Below are 12024 nucleotides of genomic sequence, written 5' to 3' on the forward strand. Positions count from 1 at the left end.
AGGCTTGCAAGAGCGGGTCAAGCCCCTGCTTGGGATCACAGGGCTGCCACGCTTGATGAAAGCAGAGCTAAGAGGGAGCAGAAACGTGATATTTGGGGAAAAACCAAGTGAAGTGAAGCTCTGTGCCCGGCTCGAGGTGCAAAAGCAAACACAGGACACTAACATGGGGTAAATTTGGGTCTGAGAGGCTTTGCCACTTAGAGGTCCCTATTAGCTGCAGAGGTAGGGAAGGTTTAAAGCACGTGCAGGGGGATCGGACCCCCACGGGAACGGGGCCCAGATGCTGGTGGGTGTCCCACCACCCGCTCAGGGATGAGGAGTCGGGGCTGGGGCTGCTCCTCCCAGCCTGGCAGTTTTGCTGAGTTTTATGGAAAAAAAATTGGTACGTTTGCTCATTCGGCGAGATTTTCAAACCTGACCCAGGGCTAATAAAAAAAGGTGTTTAATTACAGGGTTTAAGGTAATTGGGCACAAAAGCAGCCAGTAAAATGCAGTGCGGTGCAAAGGAGCTGCAGAACAAGGCTTAATTTTGGAACAGCACATCTGATTTAGTCTTTACGTTCTCTGGCCAGCACTTTCTCTCTCCTAATGAGGGAAAATGGCACAGCCTTTCACAAATCCCCACTAAATAGTTTATTCCTGACTTCAAGTCACTGAAATCACGGCACCGTGCTCTGTCCTTAAATTATCTCCATGCATATGCTTCCAGTTTAAAGGGAAACGGCGCAGCCCATGTCTGGCATTTAATGTCTGCCAGGCTGTGAAGGAACAGCCTCCCCGGCTTTGCCGTGCACCCCATCGATGTGTGGCCCCGCTCCCAGCTTGAGCATCTTCTCGACACTGAGTTGCACCCACCATCGCTGAGCGTGGGATGCAGGGAGCAATATTCCTTTAAATATTTTGTAAGCAACATGAACAGGAATGGAAATAGGCAATTTTCGCGGTAGTTTTTTAGTATTTGTAATTGAGTGTAGCTTCCTCCTCGGCTTTTTGGCTTCTCATTGGGAGAGAAATTGAGCTACAGCTGGGGATATTCCTGTAACAGCCCCGCTAGCGGCAGCGGCTGGACGGGAGGCGTGCGCGGGCTGCCTTGCTGGTTAGGAAACGTGCCGCTCCCGGGAATAACCCACGTGCTCGCTCCAGAGATCAGAAAGGAACCGCTCCAGTCACTTGCTGAGGTTTTCCTCCAAGAAAACTCCTCTCCAGCTGCAAGAGAAGCACTATTTAACCAACACCCATCTAACGGACACACGAGCCCCGTGCTGTCGGCTCCGTCCTGGGATGCTGGTGTTGCACCCAGAGCCATGCGGGAAACCTTTTGCAAAGCCCCAATTAAGGTTCGTTAACACAACGAGCATCTTTTAATGACCAGCTCACCCTGTTCTGCAATCACGGGCACTGGCGCGCTCTCCGTCGGCACGCGGAGAGTTTGCGACACCCTTTGTCTGTCTGTCTGTCCCCGTGCCAGACTGAGCCCTGGCCGGGACCCAGGAGGCACAGAGGGTGTGAGAAGCCAGGGCAGACTTTGGTCCAGGGTTGTGCCGCTAACATCATTCCTACCATTTTGTTTTGATTTTTTTTAGAAGCTATTTTAACAAAAACCATGCTGCCTTGTGAAATCACATCCCAATATAGCTGCCATAAACACACACACACAGAGTGACTGAAAAAAAAAAAAAAAGCAGTCCCAAAGCCCTAAATCCCATCATTACCAGGAGAAAAGACCTTTGGAAGGTGAATTCTCCCAGCAGGGCTCCCTGCGGGCTCCCTGCGCCGACAGCTCGTGGTTCCGAGGTCAAACCCCACCACGATGCCAAAGTCACAGGTGAAACCTCAGCGAGGGTGGTTGGTGCCCTGGACCCCGGCGGGACGGGCTGAGGCTGGGATGCGTGGCCGGTGCTGGTGGTTATTTGGGGCACCGCTGCCCCGAATCACGGCCATGAAACTGGTGGCACCACGGGGACACGAATGCCTGGTGGGATGCTCCTCGCTGGGGCGATGGGACCAGTCAGGGTGGCAGGAGGTCCCTTCCCAGCTGTCACGGGAAGGGCTGCATCTCCCCAAGTGAAAATACAAAGCCAGGAGCCTCTTATCCCTCCATCCAGGATCTGGCCATCCCAGAGGCAAAGGTCAGGTTTCTATGGGGCCCTCCTGCCCAACAGAGATTTTTGAAAAAAAGCCCATTTTTCAGTGTCTCCCTTCCCAACTGAGGCCTTTTTTTTTTTTTAAATCTCTCCCTTCTCCTCCTATTTTGGTTGTTTTTATATTTTATTTTACAATAGCTTGAGTAATACGTTCCTCATGTTCCAAACGCACTCACTGCTTCCAGTGGGAATGGAAAATCATTGTTTCTTTTTATTTTCCCTTTTCTTTTTCTTTTTAATATGTTTATGTTATGGAAAATACCCCCAGATTGCAGACGTGTCGGCTGTCCCACTTTCTTGAAAAAAAAAAAACAAAAAAACCAAAAAAAACCCCCAAAACCTAAAAAAAAAAAAGAAAGCATTTTTTAGAAAGACAAGAGCCGAGGAGGATAACACTGTGGTTGAAGGCTGAGCTTGGCACCCCGCAGACTGCTGTCGTGGCTAGCTTGGGTGTCGCTTTAGGCTGTCAGTACATCGTGGTGTCACGATGGTCTGTACAGCACCCGGCGTGCTGGGGCCGCATCCTGCCCCCTCAGAAGCAGCCGAGGCAGGATGCCGGTGCCATGCGTGGGAGGTGGGTGTTCTGTGTCCCCCCTTTCCCACGCACCCTTCTCCACTGGGGGGGTGTCCAGGAGGGAGTTGCCCCCCACAGATGCTTCCTCACCAGCTGGGAAACCACATTCACCACCGACATGGCAGCTGCCAGGGTGGCAAAGGGAAGAGGCAGAAACGGAGAGAAGTTTTCTCCGGACAAGGCAAGGAGCAGAAGCAGGTCTGGGTGGTGGAGGAGGATTTGTGTTTGCAACCAAAAAGGCTGAAGCATCCTTAGTTTCAGCTGACTCTAACGCTGGGGATGTCGCCCCATGTTGCAGAAAATGCCGATAGCCTGCATATAACAGGGGGACCGTACCAGATTTGTAGCACGGCTGCTCACCGTGGGTCACTGGTTATACCAGCAGCAGGGCAAGGGTAATGGTTTTTGGCCAAGAACTGAAGTTAACGGCTGCCAGGATCTCTGGGATGAAAGGGCCGGGAGCGCGGATTCAGCCCCAGCCTTTGCGCCGGCTCTGTCCCCGGCACGTCAGGGATGAAGCACCGGAGCCAAGGAAAATGAAAGTGCGATGGGAAGCCCTGGGGGAGAGCTCAGCCCTCTGGATCCTGCATCTCTTGCACAGCTAATGGACGTCACTGCCGCAGAGACATTTTCTTCCCACCCTGGACATACCCAGGAGAAAAATTGGGTGCAAAAGCACCCTGCAGCAGGAGGGAGAGGGGATGCGCATCCTCAGGGCTGAGCCCCTTGCCCCCCTCCCCAGTGCCCCAGTGCCACTGCAGACCTCCTGGCAGGTTTTTCAATGTTGTCCTCTCCGTTGCTCAGCCTCGTTCAGGGAGTATTTACGGCATGGCCCGTGGCTCGGGCTTGTCGCTTCGGATGGGAAGTCGCATTCTTGCTCCTAATGCCGACCATGTGTCGATCTCAGCCTACAAACATACAGCTCATTCTTTGTTTCCCAAACTGTACGCGGCCAAAACAGTGGACCGCAAACACTGACGACATATCGGAGGAGATCAAGTCTAAGAAATCATCATGAATTAAAGTGCTCAGCAAAGGGGAACGCCAGTGTCTCTCTACCCCTATTAGATCATAACAAGGTGATGAGAGACAAAGGATTTATACTCGCTCACACACACACACACACATACAAATATATTTAAAAAAAAAAAAAAAAAAAAAAAAGAAAAAAAAAAAGACATGCCACCAGTCAGCAGGGTGCCCTTGGAAAAAGCAAAGCCACTGACAGTCAATCAGGAGCCGGCGAGCTCCAAGTGCACAAGCCTTCCCCAGGAGGGGAGGATGAATGAAGGCAAACCAGATTTCGTGGCCACGTGGTGCTGCACGTGTGTGTGGGGCCGGGGCGGCACTGGGGCTCCCCGTGTCCTTCTGCCCCAGGGAGCTGGGGGGGGCAGAGAGAGGGTTTGTGTAGGGGTAAAGGGGTGCAGGGACTCGGGGTGCTGGGTGAGAGCAGGCGCTGGCTGAGCCGTGACCGTAGGAGAGCTCCTGGGTGTGCAACACTCACGGGCGTGCAAACAGCCATGGGTACGGTGATGGTCACGGGCATGCAAATGCCTGCAGGGATTGCGATGTTCATGGGCATGCAGACAGCTGTGGGTATTGCAATGCTCACTGGTGTGCAAATGTTCACAGGTAGTGCAAAGCTCATAGGTGAGCAAACGTTCAGGGAGACTGCAATGCTCATGGGCATGCAGACGTGTCCAGGGGCATCCCTCCTCTCCCCAGCACACAGGCTCTGTGTCTCGCTTCTCCCACCCGCAGACACAGATAACGTATCTGGCTGTGGGCAGGGATGGTCCACGTGCTCACGCCTCTCACCCCAGCGCCCGATTACTGCAGATCATCACATCCAGCTGCGATGTACTGCTGTTGTGCTGGCCGGGAGCTGAGGTTGCCCATATATAAAAAAACAAAAAATCACCTTGGGTGCTATAGGATGAGACAAAACACCTGCCTTTAGGGAAACACGATGGCAAAGCTCAGTGACACCATTACACATGCACAGTGTTACCCGGCGCCCGCTCACCCAGTCTCCGCTGGAGGCATTGCCCAGAGCACGGCATGGCAGGAGGAGGAAAAAACAACTCGAAATACTGTCAGGGTTACAGTTTTCGGTGGTTAGGAAGAAACACAGAAATCCATTAAAAGGAAGTTTGCCGAGCGGGAATCCTGCCGTGGCCAGTTATGGGAAGGGTGGAAAAAGAAAATTCTGCTTGGGTGAGCTGGGGCCATCACCTCCGCCCTGGCAGGAGAGAAAACCTGCTGGTGACCTGGGGGTCCAGTGAGGAGAGGCACTGTGCAGGGGAACGGCCAGAACACCAGGATACGGCCGGAGCACCGGGGCAGCTTCTCCGTGCCCCGGGATGCACCAGCTCTGGCAGCAACCTGAGACCACAGCCCCAACCCAGCAATTGCAAACCTCTGATTAATCCATGCTTGTGGCAAATGGGGAAAAGGCGCGAACTCAGCGACCTTCCAGAGAAGAAATGACAGCCAGCCACCACATCAGGGCAGTCAGCATCACCCACTTTCAGAAGCCAAAGGTGACTGGCACCGGCTTTGCCACCGCAGGTTTTCCTCCTGCTCCTCCTCCAGCATCTGCTGGGACGGGTCCAGGGCCAGGAGAAGTCAGTTTGTCCACCCAAGCTGCCACGTTTTGGGGATGGGACGGGTCCTCCACGGCATCACAGCTCATTTCTTCCCCCATGGGGCAGACGATGTTCTCGGTGGGATTTCAGACCACCCTGACAAGGCTGCCCTGCATGGGCCCACAACCCCGCTGCTTTCCCTGGGTGCTGAGCAGCTCCGCAGAGACCCTCTGAGCCCCCCCTGCTCCCCACTTTAGGCAAAACCCTGGCTGTTCGTTAGGCTAACGAGGCTGTGAAGGGTCAGCAGAGACCCTCAGGCTCCCACATGAACCACCCGCTCGCTTTAGCAAAGCAGAGAAGAAGGTGCAGAGATGGGGAGATTTCCCACAAGGAACGGGGGGTGAGGACCTGGAGGGCAGCAAAACAGGGACTAAACCTGAGGATGAATCCCAGCTCCTTTGGGGCAGCACTGAGCACTGCATCACGGCCAAACGGGGCTGAGGACGTGCCTACGTTTGTGCATTTGCAAAATAATCAGTAAAACTCTCTCCCTAGATGCCAGGACCGAGGCTTTGTGCCCTTTGCCTCCCATGCAAGGGCATGAAGCCAGCTGGGGAAGGCTGTGGGTGGGAGGGCAGCTGCCCACGAGGACACCGACATGATGGAGGGAGAGGCAAAAAAAGTGATATAACACCGTTTCATTTTCACCGAGGAGCGTGCATGGACAATGAGAGTATAAGAGCTGTTCCCACGTGCTTTTAGATTTACGAAAACCAAGGAAAAAACGTCAAACATCGGTCACCTAGCTAGGAAGAGATGAACAAGCCCAACATGGACACCCCGAGCAGAAGAGCCAGCCCGTGCCACCAGCAAGCCTTCGCAGGGCTCACCCCGAGGCAAAATAACTCCCAACCCTCAGCCGAAAGATCTGAGAGCATCCGAGCCGCCGGCACCTCGCTCCTTCCTCGGTGACCCCACGGAGCATCACACCCCACGGCCGTCCCTGTAGGTTTCCACTCAAGATGCAGCAGTAACTGTTAAAGAAACCAGCCCCCGTGGCGTAGGCCTCCCCGGCTCGATAGCCATCAGTAACAAAGAACTGACTCACAGACGTGACATTTGTGGTTTGATGACTTAGAAGCAACCGGCTGCCACCGGGACGGCGGGACCGGAGATCCCAGGAGGGCATGGCCGGACCCAGGAGCTGAGCCACGGGATGCTCGGATGGAGCAGAAGACGACGCAGTTATTTTTTTCCTTGCAAGAAGGGATAGAAAGTGTTTGGCAGCCCCGCAGAGGAGCGTGGCCGCAGCTCGGTCCAGTCCCATGTGCTGCGCTGGGAACTCGGGCTGGCACCAACCACGGGGTTCGGCCGTTGGGAGCGGCAGGGGAGAATTTCCCCTAGTTCAGCCCAGTTTATCCTACAACTTCTTGCTAGTCTCCAAGAGAAGCGAGGAGATGCAAAGGCAGCCCCCAGGCCAAGCCGGTGCTGGCCGCCAAAAATGGGGTTTATATCCCTAAAACCATCCACTGGAGGCAAATTTATTTCAGTCCCCGCCAGATATTTTACTCGGTTGTGAATCCGGTGCGTGCGAGCGGAGATTGGTGCCGCTCTCCCACGTGGGGCTCCTTCGCCCGCCCCATTGGAAAGATGAAAAATCCCTTTTCTATAAAAAAAAAAAAAAGAAAAAAGCTTTTCCAGACTAACTAGTGAATACCTTTGGGATTTTTCGTTTCATTCCTTAAATATTTGCACAAACAAACACCCATTTTCATGGATGTGCCCAGAAAAGCAAACAAAAACTATGAATGCGGTTGAATCCCCCAAAGCCAGGAGGAATTTAAATGAATGTTCGTGAATGTTTTGCAGTACTCGCCCAAATCTAGCCAGGCAGGAGAAGACACACTGAGCTCCTTAAAGAAAACAAGGTTTTCTTGTCCTAATACTAAACAAATGTTTCACCATTTGGCCATCTTCCATCCTTGGTGCAATCATTTAATTCTCCCCCATTTAATAAAAAATTATGTCTGAAACAAAGATGTTTATTGCTTTTATGAGTTCCTATTTGTATGGAAATTGCATACAAGACGTGATATTTCTGTTGCTCACTCTCTTTTTATTTTTAAATGAGCAAGCCCAGTTAAACCCCGGCATTTCTTCATCTGGCTTGCGGAGGGAGAAGTATAGATTAAAAAGAGCCATGCAAATGTTTTTTATAAACTTCTCTTATTTCCTTGCCATGGGACTGCCTTTAATTAGCTGCACAAAGTACAAAGGACACATTTATAATGCCACCATCTCCGAGCGGAGGGCATTAAGATGAACGTGGCTATTCTGCCTATTTGCCCTACGCTCCGGCATGGTGTATCCATGATGGGGCTGAGGAAGCCGGTCCGGATTTACCCTCCTTATCCCCATCCCGTCCCCATCCCTGGCTCCTTCTGCTACATCTCCAACACCCTCTGCTCATAAGAAAACTCAAAGCCATGGGGGTTTCGTGATGCAGGTTGACATCACCGATCCGCCTCAAAAGGACATGTAACCTTAACTCTTCTCAAAAATAGACCAAAATCCGATCTGCAGTGATGCGTTTCTGGATGACCTGCTGAATTTTGCTCTTTGGGTAGGGGTTTATGATTGCCCTCCCCTGATCTGCTTGGGTTCAGTGGGACGTGCTGAGCCATTGCTCAGGACCTGGGTCCTCACAGCCATGACCAGCTCAAGTTTTTGCTCCTGAACCTCATCAGGATGGGTAAAAGCAAGGGTTTGCAGAGCTCTGCCCGACGCCTTAGCAAGCACCCAGCTCCTTCCCAAAAAGGTCTCGGCACCCGCCTGGGAGCCACGGTCCCAGCAGCTCCAGTCTGCACCAGCCCACCCAGTTCACCCCAAGCAGCCCGGCTGCAGAGGCGTTACAGCAAGAGGACAGCAATTGGGAAATGAAGGTGGGTTCAATTTGGGGGACATGAGATCCTGCTGGGAGCTGGGACCAAGCAGAGGAGAGATTTGGGGAGAAATGACCCCCTCTGACGAGCAGTTTGCCCATCCCAAGGCAGCCGGGAGGGACGAAAGCGTCGTGTCCCGGGGTGTGCAGAGAGGCCGGGAAAAGCAGGTTGAGCAAATTCATCGCTCAACGGAATTATATATTTAGCAAAGCACTATATACAGTTGCTGTGTGTTTTCATATTTAGAGTATTTTATATAAGTACACATATAAAACTGTAAGCTTGAAAGCAGCTCTGATCTCCCCCAGCTCTTCTCCCCTCGTAAACCAGTTTCTCTTTAGAAGCAGTTTATGTTTCTGCAGATTTTTGCTCCCCCCACATGGCACCTCAGGCTGCACCCACCCAGCACCCAGCTAACGACTCGGACAAACACATCAAATCAATCCCAGCACCACTCGGCCCCGACCCTTCCCAGCACTGCAACCACGTGGGAAAAGGCAAAAAATAAATGGGAGCAAACCACCCACCAAACCTGGACAAACACAGCGGTGGCCCGGAGCATCGCAAAGCCGGCAGAAAACCCCGGTGGGCAGCGGCAAGGAGCGAGGTGCCAGCAAAGCCGCATCAGAGCCTGCTGCCGGTTTGCTTCTTTGCAAAAAAAAAATTAAAAAAAAAAAAATAAAATAAACACAAAACCTGACGACGTTTCCTGCCGCCGAGGAACGAAAGAGCCCGGTCTGTACTCACCGCGTAGGAAAGCGGAGGAGTAGGTGGCGAAGGAGTCGAAGATGCTGTTGGATGCCATCCCCCTCGTCCCGTACCTCGGCTCTCCTGGAGGAGCTGCTGGCTGGTGGGAGGAGGAAGAGGAGGGATGGGAGAGGCGGCAACGAGGGAGAGGAAGAGGAAAACCCCACCGGTGGTGCAGGTAGCCTCCGGCTGGCTGGTGGTTCTGTGGTCGGCACGGCAGAGCCGCCGGCTCGGCATCTGCTGGGTGGGAGAGCGGCGTCACCTGATCCATGGCGTCAACGGGCCGGCGATATCGCTGCGGCTTCGGGGTGCTGGGGTTGGGTTTTTTTAGTTTTTTTTTTTCCTCTCTATTTTTTATTACTAATAATTTTATGGTGTGTAGTTGGTGGTTCATGGGAAGCTCGCTCGGACTCACGGCTGTGACAGACGGGAGCAGAGGAGACATTTCTCTTTAATTAATTATATTGTTGCCTTAGAAGAAACGAAGAAGAGAGCCCGTAGATTCCTAATTGGGTGATTGAAGTAATAACCAATTTACATGCCGCGGTTTTCTCCTTTTAACTGCCTTTTCTCCCACATTCACCACTTGTCTGTATCCTAATTTTGAGCTGTACATGGCTTTCCGACTCCCAGCCGGGTATGGGGACTGCGTGCCGAGACTGTTTCCATATGTGTAGATGGGTGGTTCTTCTTCACAAGGATTTTATGTGAATTAGTATTAAGCAAAAATATGAAGCACATGCAGCAGAATAAACAGCGCTGGCTGTGGGGGGGGACCGGGGAAGGTGGAGAGGGCTGTTGAGGAGGAGGAAGGCAGTGGATACGGCTGACCTTCTGATTTGCCCAAATGACAGCAGACCATTTTAATTTTTTTTTTAAGGAATAAAGCTGATCCAGTAATACAGGCACAGCAGATTTCCAGGAGCACCTAAAGATGCTGGAACACAGAAATGCCAGCACCCAACGGGTGCTCATGCCTGGAATAGGAGCTGCCATCGGCCGCTGCCTCGCCTGGGGCTGATGGGTTTTCTCATAGAAAATTGCCATTATCACCCTTGGAGACAAATTTTCCCTAAATGGGAAGAAATGTAGAATTGAAACATGAGATGATATTTGTCCTTTTCTTTTTTCTCCTACTAAGAAAAAGCAAAGGGAGCTCTCTGATGGAGTAAAACAAACACAAACCACGCCTGAGTGACTGAAATCCGCAGGCAAATAGGACCCAAGGCAGAAGACAGTGGCCATTGGGGCACAGAAATACAATTTCAAGGTATTTAGAGAGTTTGGCGTTCATCACGTCTTGCCGCTCACCGCTGTCATTCTTAGCTGAGTTTTTCATCCGATGGATGTTGGTGGTCAGACATATCAAGATGTTACCAGCTGAGATGTTACAGATTCCTGCAGCATTATTAGAGCCTGGGAAATAAAATTAAAAAAAAAAAAAAATTTAAAAAAAGAGCTGCTCATATTCACTGCAGCTCCAAACTGCTTGTTTGCTGCTTTTAAGCAAAGAGGGGGGGAAAAGTGGTTTCAGAGCAGTGAAGGGGGCAGAGGTTGTGCAAATGCTGGCACAAAAGGAAAGGGAAAAGCAACCCAGCCTGGAAAACACCCGCTGCTGCACAGAGCGGGGTCTGTGGCACTGAACAGCATCGCCTTGTCTTGCTTGCCAGACACCCACCGCAACCACAGCTCCGACCCCGGGATGTGAGGCTACAGGCAGCGAAGTTGTTTCTACCAGAACGGTGGCATCGCTCCCTCCAGCTCCCCAGCAGTGGGGGGACGCAGTCCCTTGGCCCCCGCTGTGGTCCAGAGGGGAGCGGGGTGGCTTAGCCCAGCAGCATTCTGCTTGCCACCCCTGCCTGCTTCAGCCTTACAAGCCTCTTGGGCTATAGTCAGGGTTTTTTCAGGCTATTTTTGGATTTCGTGGCTCCTTCTCTGCAGAAAAGGGGTTGGGGTCTCAGACCTCACCTGGCTTAGGTGCCACTGGGGTTGATGAGGAAAAGTCAGGATGAAGAAGAGGAGGTCCTGAGCACCTTTGGCGTAGCCAGGGCTTCTGGTCCTGGTCGTCATCCTCACGTGATCCACAAAATCAACTTTTATCATAAAATTTCTTCTCCTGCCCCCTCAAATCATGTTTGTGTCCTCATGTGGAGTTTTACATTGAAATGGTCCCAGTTGCTCCTGCAGTCAGATGTAAGGGGCATTATGGGGCTACAACCTGCTGGGTATTCCATATATTACCTAGGCACGGTACACTGGCAGCGTTTGTCAGGGAGATTAACGACCAGCCCAGGCAACACACTTAATTACACATATTTATTTGCATCTAGGTGAGAATCACAGACATCCCCAATAATTTAGTGCTCGCTGGTACTCGTGGAGATCCAAAATTCCTCCCCAAATCCCCAAGAGGCTCCAGAGCGATCTGAGGACCAAACCCACATTAAATTCTTGCCCTTTTACATCCATTTGCAAAAATGGGTCCTTTTTCATTAGCAGTTTTACCACGGGAGCTGTGAAATGGAGCCAGGATGAGGTGAAACACCTACCCCATAGAAAGTATGAGGGAATATAAACTGATCGAGGGAGCTTCTGGGATTAAAGACGCTGTTCTATTTGTACTTGCAAAACAGGGCTCAGGAATGGGCATGTTTTAAAAATAATTGATTAGCAGCTCTCGTGCAATTAATCCACCTCTGGGATGGTTACCCCCCCTTGTTCAGAGCCTGGTGCACAGCTCTCCCAAACAGCTTCAGTGTGGGGTCAGCTTTCGGGTGGGTTTGTTCCCTCCATGTTCGGGGAGAGCTCCGTGCTGGCTAGAGGCAAGAGGGTACCTTGCAGAGGATGAATATTTCCTGCCAATAATAATATTGATAGAAAAAAAAATCAGAGACCCCAGCCCCAAACCTTCCCCCCTTGCTCTCACCACCCTGAAGCTCTGGATTCGCTTTGTGGGCATTGCTGCGAGTCAAGGGCAAACCCAAAAAGCCACCGAGCCTTAATGCTCCCCTGCAAAACACAACCCCAGC

The 12024-nt window shown here is 51.9% G+C and overlaps 1 protein-coding gene across 1 annotated transcript in view; it reads right to left on the bottom strand.

Moving 5' to 3' along the window:
- The window catches only part of RUNX3 (RUNX family transcription factor 3), a 61189-nt gene extending 51550 nt beyond the window's left edge, over positions 1-9639 (bottom strand). The window contains exon 1 of the mRNA XM_069803156.1: positions 8996-9639. Coding sequence (XP_069659257.1) covers positions 8996-9440 — 445 coding nt within the window. The 5' untranslated portion in view covers positions 9441-9639. The remainder of the gene's footprint in view (positions 1-8995) is intronic.
- Between the last annotated feature and the right edge of the window lie 2385 nt (positions 9640-12024).

The sequence above is a fragment of the Haliaeetus albicilla genome, chromosome 16 (genome assembly GCF_947461875.1).
Source record: "Haliaeetus albicilla chromosome 16, bHalAlb1.1, whole genome shotgun sequence".
In the NCBI taxonomy this organism is placed as follows: domain Eukaryota; kingdom Metazoa; phylum Chordata; class Aves; order Accipitriformes; family Accipitridae; genus Haliaeetus; species Haliaeetus albicilla.